This window comes from Porites lutea, chromosome 3 (genome assembly GCF_958299795.1).
Source record: "Porites lutea chromosome 3, jaPorLute2.1, whole genome shotgun sequence".
Taxonomy (NCBI): Eukaryota; Metazoa; Cnidaria; class Anthozoa; order Scleractinia; family Poritidae; genus Porites; species Porites lutea.
The window spans coordinates 49,134,851-49,156,365 of NC_133203.1; the positions used below are offsets into that span (position 1 = coordinate 49,134,851).

At 38.5% G+C, this 21,515-nt stretch overlaps 2 protein-coding genes across 5 annotated transcripts in view; both read left to right on the top strand.

The window, feature by feature from the left end:
• The first annotated feature begins 265 nt into the window (after positions 1–265).
• LOC140931332 (uncharacterized) lies at positions 266–18,820 on the top strand. Of its 3 annotated transcripts, none has more exons than XM_073381120.1 (8): positions 266–713; positions 992–1,250; positions 1,430–1,743; positions 8,417–8,534; positions 9,375–9,587; positions 12,055–12,155; positions 13,987–14,120; positions 14,840–18,820. In XM_073381120.1, the coding sequence occupies exons 1-8, from the start codon at positions 653–655 to the stop codon at positions 16,157–16,159; spliced, it is 2,520 nt and encodes an 839-aa protein (XP_073237221.1). In that variant the 5' UTR covers positions 266–652; the 3' UTR covers positions 16,160–18,820. The 3 variants fall into 3 exon arrangements, with proteins under 3 accessions (XP_073237221.1, XP_073237220.1, XP_073237222.1); XM_073381119.1 differs by having other exon boundaries at positions 267–713; positions 989–1,250; XM_073381121.1 differs by lacking the exon at positions 266–713 and adding an exon at positions 730–885 and having other exon boundaries at positions 989–1,250.
• Positions 18,821–19,401: 581 nt separating this feature from the next.
• Positions 19,402–21,515, top strand: part of LOC140931334 (coiled-coil domain-containing protein AGAP005037-like) — a 37,890-nt gene continuing 35,776 nt past the window's right edge. For both annotated transcript variants that reach the window (XM_073381122.1, XM_073381125.1), the window contains exon 1: positions 19,402–19,540. In XM_073381122.1, coding sequence (XP_073237223.1) covers positions 19,429–19,540 — 112 coding nt within the window. In that variant the 5' untranslated portion in view covers positions 19,402–19,428. The remainder of the gene's footprint in view (positions 19,541–21,515) is intronic.

A 21,515-nucleotide genomic window follows, 5' to 3' on the forward strand; every position in this document is an offset into this window, starting at 1 on the left:
TCCTCTCTTTCATGAGAGATATTCAATACTGCCTTAAAACATATCAAAGAACATATCAAAGGAAATTTTGCTCTTTTCCGCATTTCCCGCCATATTTGCCCCAGTATTTACCTTTTGCCTGTCAATCATTTGATCAGTTGCTAAGGTAACTTTAGGATTTGGCCTCGTTCCGCGCAATTCTCGTTTGTGATTGGCTGTTGTTGAAGCCCTGTTGTCGTACTTGCAAAATGGCGTCTTTCTTGAATATGACCCGCCCCAGAGCCCATGGTTGAAAAAAACACCAAAATGGAGAGGGGCGACTCGCGCGAATATCTCGCTGTTATCTTAACGATTTTCCGTCCTTCCCGGACCGATAGAAAGTGCCTCAAATTCTCTTTTCAGGACCGCGAATTAACAAGAAAATGCCTCACTTTTTGGCCTGGAATAAAACGAATTCTGTTTTCAAAGTCTCGAGCAAGGTGTCATTCAATACGGTTTGGTGCACCAAAAAAGGCCTCTTATAGGGTGTGCGATTTTCTCATTCGCTCATCACCGAGTGGTCGGCAGTTCAACGCAAGCCACAATGGCGATTGCGTAGGGATCTTTCAAGGAAACAGACTTCTCTGTTCGTTTTTCACCGTTTGCTGAACGAAGGACAACTCTATTCGTCTTTATGGAGGAAATACAAACTAAACCCAGCACTTTGAAGTTTGAAACGAGTAGTTTCAACGAAAGTACGGGCAAGCATTGTTTGTATAAACTAGTCGTACGGAAAATTGTATGCATATTTTAGCGTTCCTTCCACGTCTGAATCTGTTCGACAGAAAACTTTTGCTCCTTGTTGAAGGAGACTGAAATGAGATTTTCCCTTCGGTTTGGAAGTTTAGTGAATGGCGGAGGAATCAAGTAAATTTCCCCTATTGGGATATTGAAAATTCATGAAATTTGTGAATTAATATTCGATATTCTCTTGTCGTTTCTAATTCTCGGAAATTTATTCCTTTCACAGTAGATGTTAGTGCCATCAGAGAGCACGGAAAAACTGCAAATGTCATGTTTGAAGGAAAAAACATTCACTCTTCACCGTTGGATGGGAAACTGCTTTGTAGTTACAGCGAGAAACTTTGTAAGCAACGGAGGCTCAATGGCTACGCTTTCTGTATTCGTCATGTGTTGGAGGACAAAAATGCCCCGTTTAAACAGTGCCGATTTGTGGCAAAATACAACGGACATCAATGTACAAATCCTATACCATTTGCCGAGGAAAGAATGTAAGAGTTTGTTGTGATATTTAAGCTTATTTCTCTTTCTCTTCTTTGAGTTTCAATTTTTGCTTGAACGCTTTCGCGCTTTCTTTGATGTAAACGGAGATAGAACTAATCTTCCCACGATAGAGCGACCGTTATTTACCGCTTTAAATCGTCATGTAAACGTTCTTTTACCTTTTCAGATACTGTAACAGCCATCTTCAAGTCCTTGGAATTGTTCCTAAAAAGAATCGACGAAAAAAACCCGGCGAAGGTGGTGAAGGCGAAGTGAATTCATCTCCGTCGACCTCTGAATCGAAATTACGGACAGATGTTTTAGCGACTTCTGGTTCAACAAACATGTCTTCGCTTCCTCCCCAAATCTTTCCTCTGCGTGCAAAGAAAGCTAAAATTCAACCACAACGAAAAAGGTATGCGAATATCCCTGCTGTAGAGGAGTTGAGGCAGAGTAGAAAGAAATGGCGCAAGGATAAAGCAGATTTATTCAAGATTTACGGTAAGAATTTTCATGTATTTTCTTAGTTTAACTAGCGAATGAAGCTTTAACTTGATTGCGTGTTGTCCGCGAATACTTTTGTAACTCGATTAGTTTAGAGCACGAAATAAATCTATCATGTAAGCTTACATTAACATTGGACTTCTCAAGCCTTCGTTTAAAAACTTGAAACATCAGGTTTTTCCGTGTCCTTGCCAGATATATTTGTTCTAGCATGCAACAGCTTTGTTAGACTATTCATAAATTTGAAGTCACATTACAAACGAAAAATATTTTATTTCAGTCGGTAAATGAAATGAACACTGGATGTTGGTTTCTCATTTTGTATTTCGACCGTAGATGTTATGGGTAGAAAAACATCCACCAGATTAAAAGCCACGTTTCTAGATTTTTAGTTGATTTTTGTAGGGTGGCAAGATTTAGCTTTGTTCTCTTTCTTGGCACAAGGTTTATTTATGAAAATTCATGTGATAGTCATAGATATAATCATATGAGTTTTCAGCTTGGCAGTTTTCAGTTTAGTTGAACTTTAAAAATAAGCTTAATTGTACATACTATCGTATGTTTTTTTACTTTGTTTTATAAGATGAGACTTGAAAGAAATTTCTGAAATATTTTTTTTCCTTGAAATCAGCCATAAGTTTTAATAAAATTATATGCTTTTCAAATCCATATATTATATATGCTCAAAATTTACATACTAACTAAAAAGTTCCCTAAAATACCTATGTGCATGTTTTGTTGTCACAGCTTTTTTACATACATTTTGTTGTTTTATGTTTGTTGCTCACAATGTGCAGAATGCTTTCAGTCGTGTTCAGATAAAATAGTTTGCAAGAAACTATGTTACCTAGAGTCAAAAATTTTAACCATGTTGGGACCTTCCCTGTGTGCCAGAAGTTTATTTTTCTTACCTACTGAATTTCCTCGAAATAACAGCCATCCCTTGATTAACCACTTCCCTTAAATAATCGTTCCCCCCTTAGACTGAAATACCGTAACATTCCGAAAATAAGCCCCTCCAAATATAAGCCCCCCCAAACCGGCAACACTAAAAACCCTCCGTTAAATTCCCCCTCCAAATATAAGCCCCCCAGGGGCTTGTACTTGGAAAATTGCCCTCAAATACAACGTAAAACAAAGCAAAAACGGTAAATTTACTTCCAATTATAAGGCTAGCCCTATAGAGTTTGAAACGCAAATTTCCCTCCGTAGATAAGCCCTTCCCAATATAAGCCCGTCCAAAAATAAGCCCCTCAAAAAGGGCCTTTGAAAAATATAAGGCCCGGGGCTTATTTTCGGAATTTTATGGTTTTTGATATAATTACCTTCCTCGATAAATTACCCTCCCCCCCAACCCTCTTGCCATCTCTTTCCTCTATGCCCTCTCTGTCAAGTTGAAGTGGAGCTTGATTCAAGCTCTGACGCTGAGGATGTTACTTGAAGGCAAAACATACTGTAAGAAGGCATCTCACAAAAAGCAGACAATGGGAGTTCAGTTCCTGAGTGCTTAGGAGCGTCTTCTGGGCTATGCCTTTTAGCATAATGCCTTTTTATGTCTTGTCTTTCTGTTGTTTGCTTTTTGTGTGATACCTCGAAGTGTTACGCCTTTTTGTGAGATACCTCCAAGTGCTACACCTTTTTGTGAGATACCTCTAAGTGTTACACCTTTTTGTGTGATACCTTTTTGAACTTGTGGATTGTGCGTAGCATAAGGAACAAGTTATTGTGGGCACTGCAATATGCAAATGTATCACTCAGATGTAGACACAGGGTTTGCACAATCTTGAAAAGTCCTTGAATTCCATGTTTCCTTGAAAAGTCCTTAAATTTCTGTGCAAGTCCTTGAAAAGTCGTTGAATTTTCTTCAACTCTGAATGAAGTGGCCTGAAAAGAATGTTTTGATGCTTTTTGGTTGTCCAAGAGAGAATATAAATCATAGCTCAGAGAATTTAAAGGTTATTTACATAAAGTAGTCCATGTTTTATGCAATAATTAACTATCAGTGTAAGACAAGTGGACTGAAAAATGTAGAGAAGTTGGCAAAGCAAACAGTTCAAGCCTTTAAGTCTTATTAGAACAGACTGGGAATGTGCATTTTTGTGCAGTCTATGGATTTATATTCCTGGTAGGTGGTCCTTGAAAATCTAATGTGGTCCTTGAAAAATGGTTGCAGTTTTTTGTATGAACCATGGTAGACACCTGTCGTAAATGAGTTGGCTCTGCATGAAAGCGCCCGATATCAAAACAACAACTGCCATAGATCGTTCCCATTCCGTGATGAGCTGATTTTGTGCATTTCACAGGAGTCACATGTGTGTCTTCATGTGGACTGTGAAAGTTTTACGTTAGCATTATGGCCAACTTTGAGAAAAAAGTTTATGAACTTTTGAAGTGTTTTGACTTGTCCAGGTGATAAACATGACAAAAAGATTAGCAATTGCTCTTCAACTCCCAAGCTGGTCCAAGCTCACGATTCTGCAGTGAGTCTCATGATTTTTTAACTTCTCTCACGACAAGACTCCCAATCTCATGGTTTTTAGTGAAATATCATTCTGAAGTTAAATGTTTCTTTGTTCAATAAAAATGGAAATGTTTTTTGTTGTTGATATAATTGATTCTCCTCATGGAAACGCTGAGAATTATTAGCAAGCTGCAAGAGACTTTGTGACGGTTTTGTGAGATACTTGTCGGCCATATCTTCTTCAAATGCGATGAAATGAGTTAAAGTACAGCTTTTACTGTCAAAACCATGCTTGTTTTCCTCAAATATATATCTTTCAATTCTTGATAAATAAAGCTCTACTGGCTTCAAACAACATTGACCAGCAGAATTTCAAGGGCAAAAGTGTTAAAGATGATTAATTTAATAGAAGTCTTCAATATTAGTTGTTGTGGCGCAATAGATAACGCATCCATGTGGAAGGTCTAAGGTTCGACTCTGGTCATTTGAAATTTTTTTCTTTTTTTTTCGTCCTTTAGTTGTTTTTGTAAAACATATTTTCACTTTTTGACAGACTTACAATGTGACGACCTCAACCGGGGCCACCTAAGAACTTTCAGCCAATCGGAGAACACTCCTTTAACAAAGAATTGGGCGTGCAGACCTCACCGAGAACTGTCCTATTATTCAATTGGTTAGTTTCGATATTTTTCGCTGTTTAGAATGGCTTACTTATACTGTGAGCCAATCAGATACCAAAGAATCTTGTTTTCTCTTTTCTCATGATCAAATTTAAATTTTTACTCGTAAACGCGGGTTGCCTTTTTGAAAGTGAAAGATGAAATCATTGCTGAGAATTGCGGTCTTAACGATAACGGTAGAAATTTGGCACACTTTGTCCACGAAAGGGTGCTAGCTCCATAATAGGGAACTCAAGAACCACGACGACAACTTTGTCGACGACGACCGGAAGTGAGATACCGTGCACTGCACAAGCGCGGTTAACAAATTTCGTCGTCGTGGTGTCGTCGACGACGCCAAACACAGTAGAGTCACGTCGTCCTGCAGTCCACAAGCTTCGACAGGTATAACTCCCTGTTCAAGGGCTTTGTATTTTTTCACCTCGGAAATCCAGGTATCCTTTCTTTTTTCTGCTAACAAGCGATGTTGATTGAAAATTTGACTGATGAATTGTGTTTACTTCGAAGACAACACTGAGCTGTGCAGGCCAAGCGAGCGTACTCGTAAGTGACAAATTTATTTGTACGTATTTAGGTCAGGCAAATCATATAATTATCTTTAATATAGAGGAAATGAACTTTATATGGAAAACAGCTATCGCATCGGGATGTCTCTTTTTCCAAATCTAAACTCTGACAGACAATCGGACTCGGTCATGTCATTCAGGTTGAAAGTTGAATAACCTTCGTACGGAAAGCAGAGATTTTTCCATTCAAAAAGGTCAGACAACACTAGAAATTCTTCACCGTCAATGAAAGTAGACGTACGGCTTATAAAATAAGATCTTGCATCGTCTTAAAAAGACGCCTTTGCGAAAAAACTTTGTTGCGAGCGAACATCACAGTTGTACTACTTCTACATGTTTGTTTACATTCAGTGTCGTCGTCGTCGACCTACTGATCGACTGCATCTTAAGTTTCCTTTTTCCCGCCGAAACTGACATTCTCGTTCCAGTTCTTTCCCAGTCAACAGACGTCGTCGTCGTGAACTTCGTCATGGTTCTTAAGTTCCCTAATATTGGGCAATCCGCAACAGGCAATCGTTCAAGAACTTGGAACTGAAGGAAAGTTAAAGAAATACAGAGAGCAAATGAAATGTCATGCAACACGGCCCTCAGCATGCTTTCCCATCCCGCGATCAAGCAGCTTGCTCATTTTTTGTTTCTCCTTTTTTTAAAAGATTTCTTCGGGAATGCAAGAAAAAGCGCTTTTTGTAGCTAGCGAGAAGTTTAGGAATAATTATAAGAGCTATGTTTTAATTATGTGATTGGTTTAGAAGGTTTGAATTCCCGTTTGGCTGAAGAGGGAAACTGGGATTACTCCATGTCTTCTTTATAAAAACAGCACCCAGCCGTACCCTGCACGAATGTTGATATTTTTTCTCGTTGAATGCAAGTGTTTCTGTTTCCTTTTTTTACAAATGAATTTTCTGGACCCAGATCTAGAATGATGACTTCTAGTTGTAGGAATAAGAAAATACCATTCTGCTTTAAAGAAAACAGTGTGATATTTTCAAACAACGTTAACCAGACTGCTTTTTTCCCCATAGAGACAATGCACTTTTTTACCCCTTACCAAGCAATGGGTGATTCCAGAAAATATCCATACCCTACCACGGGTGGCATGAGTATTTTAACCCCCCCTTGCCCTCGGAAATTCCAAAATGCTTATCCCCCCCTTGCCCTCCGAATTCCAAAATCGCTAAGCCCCCCTCTCCTCCGGAATTTTCCACTTTTGTTTCAGACCCTTTGGAATTCCTGTTCGTCTGCCTAAATCTTCAAACGAACGAGAAACTTGCACTTTTTCCCTCTGCAAAAGAATTCTGTTCACAATTTTTAGTCGGACGATCAATCACGACCGAACTGCATTTTTCCCCTAAATACCGGTTTTAGTTTTGATCAGCAAATGTTTTTAGGTTTATGCAAATATTTTTGTCGCGCTACACATAACATGCATGTACAAATAATTTAATCATGTAAAATGTATGATGGAAATAAAAAAAAAAAGAATGAAAAGTAACTATTATAATTTTTTGAGGTAAACCTCTCCCCGACTCTTCCAGTTCTATTGGCAAATATACGTCCGTTTAAGGATATCAGCTCCTGGAATAAATAGTTATTTTGAGGAAAAATAACTATTTAGAACTGAATGATCAAAACACTTGCGCATAAACAGTTTTGAATTAAACAGCGCGTCAAAAGGCATGCTGTCGGATTTTACTACCTACATGTTGGTGTGAAAATCGGCGTGAAATACAAAATCTGTCAGGCGTTCTATTTGGAAACGAGAGACTGGTGCAAGTTTTCAGCACGCAACAACACATCGTCGATCGACAATCGGCGAGAAACACCGACTTGGTTATATTTTTATTAATCAGTTGACTAATTCATCAACTTTAAGGCCTCTTCGATGTGGAGCTTGCTGCACAACCCATCTTCTTACCCATCTGCATGAACGCATACTTCTTCTGTGGTCGGTTCGTGCTTCATTTACAAACTGGGAATGTTAACAGGTCAGCGATTTCAAGCGGAGCTTTCGCCGTCTTTCCTCTGGAAATTCACTGAATTCAGAGCTGAAACACCCCCCCATGCCTTTGGAATTCCAAACTGCGTTACCCCCCCACGTCTTCGGAATTCCAGTCGAAGAAACCCCCCCTCTCCCTCGGAATTCCAAGATGCCGCCCGTGGTGTGGTATGGATATTTTCTGGAATCACCCAATACATATAGCCAGCCCTTCAATATATAAGCAGCTTGTATATTTTAGAAAAATCAGCCACACAACCAAGATGGGCAAGTGAATGCGACACACCTTTCTAAATAGCGAAATCATTATGGATCAAAACTAACCAATCGAAAAATAAGACAGTTTCTGTTGAGGTCTGCACACCCAATTCTTTGTTAAAGGAGTGGTTTCTGATTGGCTGAAAGTCCTTAGGTAGCCGCGGTTGAAGTTGTCACACTTTAATTAAATATACCAGTAGATTAATTGGACGTTCGTTATCAGCTTTGATTTCTAAAATAGAGTAGTTAGCCTTAGGCGCCCTTTGATTATATTTTTGCCTTCAAGCAATTTGCCTTTTAGCATGATGACCTTTTTGCATTAAGCCTTTTTACATCATGTGTTATTGCGTAATGCCTATATTTTAGATTTGACTTATCCCTTTTCACTTTTAGGTTATTGAATTTTGTTATAGATATACCTTCATACATGGGTCACATTCTATTGATCATGTCTGACTATCATTTAAGATGCAAGCTGGCATGTTTCATTTTGTGATTTGTCTTTTCTCAACTTGGCAAGATCAACTTCTTATACTTCTGAAACCCACCCTATATCTAGCCCTTGAAAATAGCTCTTTTATCTGCTTCTTTATCCCCTAACTGAAAGAAAATTTGTGTAGTGTGCAAAGAACTGGAAAAGGTGAAGCTAATATACATTCATGTCAAGAAGAAAGTTTGTAAACAACTTAGATTTTTTGCTTAATTTTAGATATTAACAGTTCTGAGGGTGAGAGTTCAAGTGAAGGTGATGAAATGCCATGGCAACAGATATGGCTGTCATCTGATAGTGATATTGATTATGATGCACTAAGGAGGGAAAATAACTGGTGAGTATTTTTTTGTAGTGGATTCAGCAAGGTGGGCCCTTCATGTATTGATCAAAATTAATAAATTACATTAATTAGGAAATTTAATATTTGTATTGAATTCTCACATATTCTATGTAACATGTTTGTCCTAATTGTGCACAAAGGACTTTGCTGTTTGGTTATATGTCAGTTAAAATGATAAATATATGAAAATCATACATGTATGTAGGAACTGAGGGGTGAAGAATTAAATGAAAGAAAACCATAGCAGTGAATAGATGTAACTTTTGTAGTTCAAAAGGAAAGCCTTTGTACGGGATTTGAACCCTTGACCTCTGTGATACTGGTGCAGTGCTCTACCAACTGAGCTAACAATCCGACAGGATGTAGGTCTGAGTTGGTTTGTTATACATGTAAGCCCTTGGATGGATGACAATGAAATAATGAAAACATAAAAATTATATTTATTATACGTAAACAACAATGAAATACCAGGTGAGCTTATTGTGTGAAAACATGATACCTTCACACATGGAAATAACTTGTTATCTTCACATGCGGAAAGATCATCATTGCTATGGCTACATGATCAATAATTTTGTGCCTTTCACAGCAAAAAATATTAAAGTGAAATGGTTTGGTATTTAATTGGCATTTATTACATAAATAGAACAATACATTACATGGCTGCTTGGAGAGACAAAATTTTTCTTCTCGTGTTTCAACGCTTGAAGAGAAACTTTGTCTGCACAGCCATGTAATATCCTCTAAAAATTATTAGCATGTCAGTTATTAGCAAAATTTGTAGATGACATATCAATGTTGAAAAATCTTTAAAATCTTGCTAATTTATTTCAGTCTTGAGGTTGATATCAGAACTGCTAAGATTTCCAGACTAAGCACACAGTTACGGCGGCAGCTTCACCAGCTCAGGAGAACACTACGGACACATCATTATCATCACAAGGATCTTGTGGCATCTGGAAGTGTTCTAGTTAAGGCTGTTTCCCGTAATAGCTCAGCATGTGTGGATTCCTTATTTGAGAATAGCAAAAAATCCAGGAAAACTAGGTGAGACTTGTCTTGCCATCCGGCGATTTATTAATAATAATAATAATAATAATAATAATAATAATAATAATAATAATAATAATAATATAATTCATTTATATAGCGCTATTAATACTAGTTATTCATAGCACTTTACAATTTTAAACCTTATACTAACTATAAAATAGTTTTTACAATTTCATCCTATTATACTAAATTCTACAATTATATATGTGACCCTTCATGCGAAAAGGGGGCTTATGGATTTCACTAAAAACCGTGAATTTTTTTCACGGTCACGGTGCGTGAATTAGAGTTTTCACGGCATGAATTTCAAATTCCACGCCCGTTCACTCCTTGCGAGAATTTTTCACTCTTGGCGTGAAACTGATCATGTTGCGAAAGATCAGTGAAGACTTTCACGCCGTGATTATTTAACCGGTGTAAACTTTCACGCCGTGAAATTAAGAGTGAACACATTTTCACGCCGTGAAACACGTCGAGGGTGAATGAAATCTAACCTGTTTTTTTTTCGTTTTCTGTTTTTTCTCACCCCTTTTCGAACTGGAAAAAAACGAGAATACCTGGTCACGTCACTAAATCCCACGCAAAAAATAATATTTCTCTCAGCATATTCAAGCCGTTTTAAATAGCTCATGACAAAAATAAAGGCCTGTAAAGCCACAAATCACAATCAAACTAGTCAGAATTTCTTGTTGATATTTTTATGTGTTCATGGCAAGTATTTTATTAGATACGCACTATCGGAACTGCGCGCGTTTCATGTCAATTTGCATTGTTTACATTGTCTGTAACGGCAACAGTCGGTGACTTTTGGCTCTTTTTTTCTTCTCCTCAACGTGCAAATTTTCCCAATGTCAATGTCAGAGACGATTAGTTATTTACCAAACATGGCAAGGTTTTCACTCAAGAAACTTAACGAAATTCTTTGCGGAAAGACTAACTATTACTGCCATTCCTAAAACCGGGATAATTGTCGTCTGTGTCGACGCGCATTGCAGTGAAGTGACTGATCTTATCTGCAGTTTTGTAGCCCCATCATCATCCATCACACGTGCAAACTCTACTTGATTTATCATGCTCCATTTCAAGTTCCTTGTCTCATTGCTAAATGTTGTACTCAAAATTACGCCGTTACAACGATCTGAACAGAAGGGTAAAAATGAAATAAATCCAAAAGATATCACGCAATATCAAAACATGCGTTACATATTTCTTCATCTTGTCGCCACCGAGTCTAGCATTTGCATAACTTCGTGGAAGAGATAAAAGCTTCCCAAAGACGGAATCATGCAGTTGTTGATTATCTTCGGCGATCTTCGGTGTCTTTTTTTCGCGATTTCATCTGTTTTGCCGAAAATCAAAAAGTACTGACCAGTACATGTTACATTCACCTGGGCAAATAAAGGCTTGCATGACATCTAAACAATACACTTTTGAAAACAATGTTACATTAATTTTCATTTTGACTGTTGGAAGATTTTCACGGCGTGAAATTAAATTTCACGGTGACTGAAATTTTTCACGGCATAAAATATTTTCACGGCCATTATAAACTTTTTTACTGCGTGAAATTTTCACGGTAGCCGTGAATTTTTCACGGCGTGTTCACGGCGTGAAAGAGAAATTTTACTCACATTCCAAAAATTTTTCTTACTTTCACGGCCTGGATCGTGAAAATAGGCATAGCGTGAAATTTAGATAAGCCCCCAAGTCGCGTGAAGGGTCACATATAATTAAAAAATAATTACTGATTACATCTTACACACTACAAAAAAATAGGAAACAAAAGAAAATACATAATAGTATGCAAAATAATAAAGCAAATGCCCATCTAAAGATAGGCCATTTTAAAAAGCATTGTGTTCAGTCTTTATTTAAATGATTTCTTTTTGTGGACAGAAAGGCTGTGCTTTAGCAGTAGCTGGTGTCCCCTGGGACCTAACTGTTGCCCCTGGGCTACTAGAAAATCTTAGTTTTCATAGAACTCATACTCTGGGCTCTGTGGATTTCACAGGTTCAGAGCACTGGATCCATTCAACTTTTCATAGAGTACAGCCTTGACGGTGCTTGTGTAACGAAAATTTGTCTTTATCCCTTTCACACATATTTGTAGCAAAAGTCTCTTCCAAATTTCATTTTGTAAAATGCTTAAAAGCAAACAGCAGGAAGTAAAGACTCTGCTGCCAAAGATATTTCATTTGGATGGTCATATCATAGGATTCATCCACTGATTCAAATGGTAGAACCACAATACAAAATTCCATCATTCATAACTAAGCGATGTGTCATGCTAATTGGTTAAGAGCGGAAAGTGATGTGGTGGTGGCACAAATGTTTTCTTCTTTCTTGCGCATGCAAGAAGCTTCAATGGAAGTGGGCATTAAGAACAAACAGTAAGCTCACCTGCCCATGTCATTTTGTGGCAACAAAACTCTGATATATTTTTTTCCTTTTTTGTCCACAGACCCAGACCAACAAGATGCTTGTCAAAAAGTTGTGCCTTTTCACAAGATGATGTCCAGTGCAATAACAAAGCTTTTCCATATACCAAGTTCTGCAAGGATCGTATCTTTTTATGAAAATTAACAGTCAGAGTCAAAGAGTACTCTACTATACTTTGTTGCATCTCTGTTTGGATTGTTGTGGAGGTTAGTTTCCATTACTAGTCATCAGACTGTATGTATGCAAATTGTTAACTACTGTCTGGTGAAAAAAACTTTTTGAGGAGGCCAAATGGTGCTTTCTCTTTTCCTTTTTGAACAAGGAACAAAATACTTCTGATCTTGGCCCTTGTGATTCTAAGTATGACTTCCTCTCATTCAAGTGGCTAAAATGTTCTTCAGTCCATACTACCGTAAGAGTCCATTTCATTGCTAGCATTAGGTGTAAAGCCTAGAGGTGGCAGGGGATTGGGTAGTTTTGGTAGGGTTGTGCTACCAAGTCCCATAACCCCTTACTGTTTAAGATAAAATCTGTTTGTTTTGCATCCCTTTTTAAAACAAGCTAGACCTTTTTTGTGACCCTGATTCATTTCATTTCATTTACAGAATCAGGAACCCATTTCCTGATGAAAAAAAGTATTTTTTTATCAGAGAAAGATTTTTTAAAAAACTGTTGGTAGAACACATTAAACCATGCACTGCTGGGATTCATATCCTGTCCAAGGCTTCCACAAGAGCCCAAAAACTATGCTTTGTCAGGCAGCGCATACCTGTTTAGGCCAAATAAGGAAGTGCCTAATAAGGTCTACAGTCAACTCCCTGTAAGGTAGACACCATTGAGTCTGACTCCAGCATGGGACAAAAAAATGGATTTGCACAAATCTGCTCCTTGCAAATATGATGCAAATATATGAATACTGAGGAGTAAATTTATGGCAAACATGGTAAATACGGTAATCACATTTGCCATGTCATTTTTAACCCCCTGTTTTGTGGTACACAAATGTGGCATGTACCATCTTTACCATATATTTACTCCTCAGAATTTACATATTTGCAAGGAACAAATTTTTGCAAATCCATTTTTTCATCCAGTGATAGATGTCTGACTTAAGGTGATTTCCATTTGTCAGAACTGGCTGGTCGGACCATTGCTGGACCAGTCATTTAGCAAGTGAAATATGCCTTTTCCAAAGGGTTTTTGGTAAAACACGATCACCTTCTTGAGTGCTATTTAGGATTTGACTGATCTGGCTGAATAGTTTTGATTAAAAGTGAAATTCTCATTATGACTGGAAAGGTCTGGCCAGTCAATTCTGACAAGTGGAAAGCACCCGTAGAGAGGTGTCTGTCTTAAAGAGAGTCAAAGAAAAGGATTACAGTGGAAGTATATGTAGCTCCAGGTGTCCATTTCAGCGAGGCAGGAGTGTCCGTTATGATGTTATGCCGATTATCAATCATAATCAATCATTGACCAAAATCTTTAAGTGGTGCTATAATTGATTGTGGGAAAATGTTAAGTGGATTATTGCAGGATCAGAAATTTTTTTTGGCTAATATGCAAAAAATGAAGAAAAAAGAGAATTTGATCACCTGAAAGCACAGAAATTCTGAGCTGAGTGGTGCACAGTCAAAAGACTTAAAATGTTTGTATAACATGTACTCAGACTTGCACAAAGGTGAAAAATAAATGGAATTCTTATAAAGAGATTTATCTATGACGATCCATCAGGTTGGTCTCTCCGGTTATATCTGATGCTTGATTATAAAATCTCAACTGATTTCCAGTATGAGGTCGACAGTAGATACATGTACATTGTATGAAAATCTTAGTAGTAATGGATGACTCTCACTCTTTGTGTGGTCTTGTATATTTACTTATACCACTATTTGCTTGTATTTCCTAATGTTAAGGTAGAATATGAGTTGTATGTTAACTTAATGAAAATAAACAGACATAATGAATGATGCGAAGCAAGTCTTGTATGCCCAGTGCACTGCAAAGTGGCCTGGTGGACTCCAGTGCTCTGTACCTGTGTTTGATGTCATCCATGAACGACCTCTCTGTGATGAACATGCAAGGAAAAAGGTGCAGTGCATAATATCAAATACAGATTTCTTTTCATGCATCCTCGTTCTGTGAGGGGAATTTTGTTACACTACTTGTGGGCACAAATTGCTGCGGTTTACAATCAATAAGAGAACAAGTCATATATGAAGATGACCCCTGCTTGCCACTGAGCAAGGCCAAACCATAGATTGTTTTGTGTGTGTGTTTTGTTAACATGCCTTAAGGTAAGAAAGGTTAAAACGTTGCCGGGAAACGAGTGTTTTAAGAAAGTGATGTCTGATAACTAGTGGATTTTGGTTTCAGGCTAGTGAATTCTGCCTGATAGCCTGCGTGGCAGGAGTTTGAAAGGGAAGGGATTTGGGGTGCGTGAGAATTGCGTCCCAAGAGTCTCCCTTGTGCATGGACTCGCACCAAAATACCTTCCCCTTCCCTTTTGAACACCTGCCACGTATGCTACTTGCCTGGTAAGCAAGTGACCTTTTTTGGGGAATTCTAGCCAACTCATATCTAACATGCATTCGTGGAATAATTGTTAAATACACCTTGTTTGCCCTCTGAAATGTTTCATAACCTTTGTTTTTAATTTCTCCTTGGTATTACAGTTGTCCAGAGAGGAATTGAAAGCAATGCTTGTGCAAAATTTTGGGGGGCAAACAAGGTGAACTATGTCCAAATGAGAAATGTAATAGAATTTGTATTTATTATTATTTTTATGTAAACGTTTTAATACTTTACAGGCCAAATTTCAAGAGGCACAAGAACAAGCACAGGCAGCTGCTGCAGCCGCAAAATCATCTCCAGGGGTCATAAAACCACCCCCTAAGAAACCTCGCCGTAAACCCCAGCCAAAGGCCCCATTACTTCAAAAGGTGGCAAAACAAGCTAAAAGGGTAGCCAGCAGAAAAGCTGCAGCACCGAGGACAAACAAGGCTCAAGTAGCAAAGGCTCAGCCGAACAATTCTCAAAGACCTGTTGGTTTAGACAGTACATTTAGTCCGGACAATTCATCTGATATCTTATCTCCAGATGTTAGTCTTTCATTATCATCGGACTATTCACAGGGCAGTGCCTCGTCGCCCTTGTCCCCGGTACTTGAAGACTATCAGCAGTATGGCTCTTCAGTGTTTGGGACACAGCAGAGGGACAATATGCTACTTGGGGATCTTGACAATGTGGAGAGTCTGGACAGGGACTTCCCTGTTGTTTCTAATGGCAGTTCTTTGAAGGGGCTTTATTCTCCAAAAAACAAAGGTAGCATTGGGCATTCTATTCCTGCCTCTGTGATAACCCACACTCCAGGCCTTGTAAACAGCAGTTTAATACTCGGTGATCAGAATGACACTAGGACAAAATCTTCACCGCTTAATAGCAAGAGCAAAAACCCTAAACCCAGGGAAACTAAGAAGCTGCAGAATATTGGTGGTACGTCGTTGCACTCTGTGACAGGAGTTCTGTCACCTCATATTCACCACAATAATATCAAGGAAGAGAACAAGAAAATTAAACAACTTGCTCTTAACAAAGATCCCATGTTTTCTCCACCACACGGACTTCTTGGAAGCAACGAGCTGAAGAAACACAGCAATGGAGTGACCTCTGGTCATCTTCACTCTCCGCCGATGACAATGGATGCCATGTTATCTCCTACACCGAGAACCTGGTCTGCGATTGTAACAAACACTTCGCCTGCTGCATCTTCATTCTCATCACCCCTAAATTCAACACAAACTGGATTATCAAGATTAGCATCACCACCCTTCTCCCCAACTTCAATATCCCCTCATATCTCACCCCACACGACTCTAGGCAATGTGTTCACATTTGACAGAACCTCGCACTTTCAGCAGTCACACATCACATCGCCAACACTGAGCCCCGCGAGTCCATCATTCCTTCAAGGTCAAATAAAGCATCCGGGACCAACGTATCCGCGTCACAGTGACCTTGACAACTCTGATGATCCCTTTCTTTCCCCATTTGACAGGGATCAGTCTTTATTTGGAGGACCTTTCAATCAAAATCACGACTCCTCCTTGGGTGACCTTCGTCTAAGATAAAGAGGGTACAAGGAGACGGTGACCGGTCGTTTCGCCAACGAGAAGATGTTATTATAACACATTGGCGAGACGACCTAACACGTTAGCGAAACGGTTTAAGACGTTGGCGAACAGGACGTAGGCGCAACGACTCGTTGGCGAAACGACCGTAAACCAAGGAGACAAAGAAGAAGCTATATCAAAGTTAGTTTACAGTGCATTTTACTAAAGAGAGGGAATAACTACCTTACGGGCAGTGCAGTTTAACCTTGGCCAACAAACGCATGTGATGTTTTATGTATTTGTTTTCTCCATGCGGAGGATAAACCTGGCACTTATTCCACTCAATGATCAATGAACAGAGTATTGTCTATACTATGTAAAAAAGACACGATTGTAAATATTTCGCTCGTACTTTCCTGATGAAACTTATGCAGACATTTAAATGGTAAACAAACATGATTTTGGGGCCTTTTACTGCGTTAAAGCAACATTTGCTATAAACAGGAATATTTTGAAACTAGTTTTGAGCTGTGTAGCTGCAAGTCATGGGAATCATTCAACTGTGGTAAGATGTTAACATTCACTCTGTGCTACAACTTCCATTTGCTAGAATTTAGTATAATTAGAAATCGCACACTACTGAACTGTATCTCAGGATTTTTATCATAGTTACAGACGCACGTTTGGTTTCTGTTAAGTGTTGGTTATACATACAGCTCTGAAAAGGACAGCATTTTCCTCTTAAAATTTCTCTTTTCTCCAATGCTCAAATGCTCGTTATACAATTATGAAATAAGTGTTTAGAAAGAACTGGAAAGCTTGTGTGAACTCGGGAAATGTTTTCTAGTCGGACCATGGAAAAGCGAAACAGAAATTCTTAGACTGTAGTTGCTTATGTTAGGGCTGTGTATTCGAGATAACTGGTAGCTTAAGTCGGGCTCGAAGGACCAGATATCGTGGAATGTTAGCGACACACTCGAACGCTGGTTCCTTTAAGAGGACCATTTGTCTGGTTTGCGAACGGTTTTATCCAATCTTACTCGTTCGAAGTTATGTTTCCATCTACGGTAGGTTTTAACGGTCGAAACTAACGAACAAGGAACAGAAAGCAATTTATAACAACTATCCAATACAATACTTGCGAATAAAATTGGGAGTAGTTGTTGGTACTGACAGTAAAAGGGACTTTACGAAACTACGACGGCAACGGGAACGTCAAAAAAAGTAATGGGTCTAATGCGCAAAACAATAACTCTGCACGTGCATCACGCGTTTTTTGTGCATTTCTTTGACGTCCTCGCACAAATCGACTCTAAATGACCAAATTTTAAGTTTACTTGAGGACGGGAACGGCCAGGCGATAAATTTTACCATCTCTGTCTGAACTGTGGTGCGGTAGATTCCCTTCTTTTAACTAACAGGACGACTTGGGATAATCGCGAAATAGTCTGAAAGGATATAAAGTCTATTTTCATGGACGTCGCTGTTTTCGAATCGTAAGGTCCTTAAAGACAACGTGGTTACGAGCTTGTTTTAGTCCATTTTAAGGCTTTTGTACCAGATTACAACCAGTTGTAGTGCCTTTTGGCAGTGGGGGGTTTGTTAAACTTGAATAAACTGCACTAGCATTTCTTCCACTCCTCCCTTGAAATAACTCTGGTTGACTACTTCGTTTTTGTGACCAGATACCATCATTATTTTATCACGAAGTACTCACTGGAGAGAGAAAAAAAAAATTTAAATTTTTATTTTGCTGAATGTTTGTAAGTTTCCTTGCTAAACATGTGATGTTGTTGCTTAGATCTATATAACCATTGCCATAAGATGGACGAAGCACTAGTTATACCACCCCTGAGTTATGCCTTTTACAGTTTGCAGTTGTAGGCTGAGTTGCCTAGCCTTTGAGTAAAAGTGAGGCTGAGGTTGACCTTGTTTTGATACAAACCTCCTTTGTTTTCTTATGAAAATTATGCTTGAAATATACTAGTTAGTTAATAAACAACATTATTTACATGGAAGGGCTGCATGAAAACAAAGTCAACTTCAGTCTCATTTCCATCTGGAACTGTACGTAAAATATCACTATTTTCACATAGACCATAGTGCACCTTGTTTACCCCCACCACCCCCCCCCCCCCCCCAAAAAAAATGCATAACCGTTGTCTTCAATTTCTCTTGGGACGACTGTGTTACCTAGGAGAAATTGGAAACAGTGGTTATGCAAAATTTGGGGGGGTAAACAAGGTGCATTATAGTCTATGTGAAAATAGCGAATAGACCTTTTACGCATTTCTGTAAATAAAGGCATCATGTCAAGGCTCAGGTGGACAAAAAACGGTGATTTGTATGGAATTGTCTATCCGAGCCTCGACCTCGAGTGGAATGCGGGAAAGGTCTAGTTGGTTACTTATACTCTAACAATTTGTTTTCTTGGTCTTAGACAAAAAATCAAATGAATTCTTGTTGCTTACCTTAACTTTAGTAGCTTAAAAGAGAAGCGGCCCTTGTTAGTTATGTGAAGTATTGCATGCTTTTTGTTTGACCTTAAAGGAGTACTCTATGTAATAGAGAACATTATTCATTTTAAGAAAAGTACAAAATCATGGCCCGAGCTTAAAATATATTTAATATGGAGCATTTGTATAAAAAAATTAAATAAAGTATTTTCTGACAAGATTACGTCTCCTGGTTCTCTACATTTCTCTACATTTCACTACATTTCAATTGTCTCATTGCCAGTTTGCAAGAATTTTTTTCCATCTCAAATCAGACTGCAGGAGATATATATATTTTTCTGAAATCAAACGTACCCACCCCCCCGCCCTTCCCCTGCCACCGATCAAAAGTCAAATGGTCGGCCACTTAGTCGGACATTTCCGGAAATTGTTGGGGTCTTTCTTCGGCTGAGAGGTGAGCAGCGCTTTTAAACAAACAAAACTAAAGTTGATGATTTTGAATTTCGATCGATGCAGACCTTACGTTAGAAGATCAGGCGTTTCTTTTTTCGGGTTGCAAGTTACGTTAGTTGAACCTGATTGATCCACGGTTTTGTTTGTTGTGAGAACATGGTTTGGAATATATGGGAAGTATTAAACTTTCCCCCCACCCAGCTGGTAGTCTCCTTTACAGCCGTCTTTTGGCGTTGCGTGACACCCAAAAAAACGGCTGCGAGGGAGACTACCCCGCTGGTTGATGACATATCGCGACCTTGTGGGGTCGTGCGGAATGCTGGGTAGGCATCTCCAAAAATCAAAGATGGCGGCCTTCATGGCGCGTATTTTAAACAGATGAATAGCTTCAGCTCACCGAGTCGTCGGCGTCGTTCTTACGACGATTTTACCATGCCTAGAAATGCCTGTATCCAAGGCGAAGTAAAGAGAAAGAACAGCTTTAGCAGAGGTAAGCTTGTATAGTGTTAATTACACAAAGTAAACACACTCTATGCGAGGTGCAATTCACGCATTCTTTTAGTAGAAACTTAAGCTCACCTCAGTTCACATTACGTAAATGTGGAAAGCGTCAGTATGCTTTATCATGCACCTTGAAACAAGCTTCATTCAACCTGTATAGACTTGGGGCTTTTAACTGAAGTATTCTGACGAATAAAATCAGAAAAAGGCGAGCTGCGTTGGCTTGCATCCAATTTCAGCTGCATGTGTTTGCCGGCCGGCCTTGTTCGAGTCGATTTTGTCGTCATAGATATGGACCAAGCTTTCCTTATGGAAGATTTCGCCTTTCTTGTAATACCTAAGAGCTTTCGATCTTATTTATCCCTATAAAAGAAGGGCTTTTCATTAAAGAGCATATGCAGTGTCGAGGTGTCGAGCGTGCAATACTGTACACCAAAGCATAGAGCTTCACTGATGTAGAACGGCCGGGATGGAGAACCACGCACAGAATTCACTTAGCTCAGATTGCAATAGAATTGAGAGTAAAAATATTTTGTGGTCTTAAGTTATAAGTTTCATCTACTTTGCAACATTTTTTGTTTAGCTTTGTCTGTGGAATGAAGTCAAACATATGTATATTTCAACATAGCAATTAGGTGCTCGTGCTAGCTAGTTGCTTTATAACACGGAAGCTTCATAACAAGGTTCAATTTTCACCAGGAAAAAGCGTGCGGATATTCATTTACTTGTCAGTTGCTATGAACTCATGTCAAATATTGACTGTTTCGTGCACAGATTTCAAGTTTTTATTTGTAATTACTGTTTGTATCATGAACGAAATCTTCGTCACTTTATACATCAAGTCTCTTGGGTACTCGGTTAACAAAGCCTGTCTTAATTATGTTTGCCCATTTGTGGAATAAAAGGATTAACAAACCATTTCGTGTTTGCTCTTTTCCATCTATTTCTAATCATGCTTTCTCTGTCTTTTCGCCAACAAAACAGAAGTGTTTTGCTTCAAAAGATATTGACGTAAGTTTAGAAGGTCTCTCAGCGATTTCATTAAAGCGCCTGCCGGATGTTTTTCACTGAGGCTTCACTCATGTTTGTTTAGTTTTGAGTTTTGAGATGCAAATGAGGAAACATTCTTTGTGATGCAGCGAAACACGACGTGATGTATTAAAGTACTTGTAAACCCACTGAGACCAAAAATTCTTTCTAACTCTAAGAATTATTAAAGTATTTTTCTTGCACAACATTAACTGACGCTTGTCATTAGCAATTAAGCGCATACATTTATTTACCTTGGTCCTGTGAATGACTTCAAAATTAATTAATTAACAGTCTGTTTTAAAACTATCTTAATAAAGGCTGTGAAGCTTTTGTACGCTGTGATGCCAAATTTCTTTAAAAGGAGTTTCATATTCATGACTTTCAACCGTGAAATGCAAACATTTTTAAAGGTCCTTTGTAAAAACAGGCATCGTACAACATTACTTCTTTTTGAGAGCGGGAAGATTCTTAGAAAGGTTTGTTTCTCTTAGAGAATATTGTGCCTTGCATGTAATTTTCAGCAAAAGAAGTTTCACACAGGTAGAAGACAAAGCTTGACCAACTGTTTGCATCAAAACATGCATAAAAACACGGTGTGCTGTCGGACTGGCTAAAAAAAGATTAATTAACTTTTAAAGCTCACTTTCAGTCGCTTGGAAATTAAAAGAATCATAAAATTGTATTCCAGCCGGCAGAAACTCCTTTTGATATCTTTGACGAGTAAAAATTACGTTACCTGGCCTACTACGCATATTTTGAATCTTCTGAAAATTTCCTTTGAATTGTTAACCGAATACTAAAATCTTTCTTTCTGGCTGTGTTTAATGTATCGAAGCCTTGATTCTCTAGCTAAAAGATCGAAGAAACTTTTTTTGCTAGAGAAGAAGCGACGGTGAGTAAGGTTGAAAATATGTCAATGTTTTAATGCAGCT

Bases quoted from the DNA above. Each gene is read 5' to 3' on its own strand.
- LOC140931332 (XM_073381119.1), top strand. From the start codon at position 653: ATGGAGGAAATACAAACTAAACCCAGCACTTTGAAGTTTGAAACGAGT. The intron at 1,251-1,429 runs GTAAGAGTTTGT...TTACCTTTTCAG, and splicing joins CCATTTGCCGAGGAAAGAAT to ATACTGTAACAGCCATCTTC. The intron at 8,535-9,374 runs GTGAGTATTTTT...AATTTATTTCAG, and splicing joins CTAAGGAGGGAAAATAACTG to TCTTGAGGTTGATATCAGAA.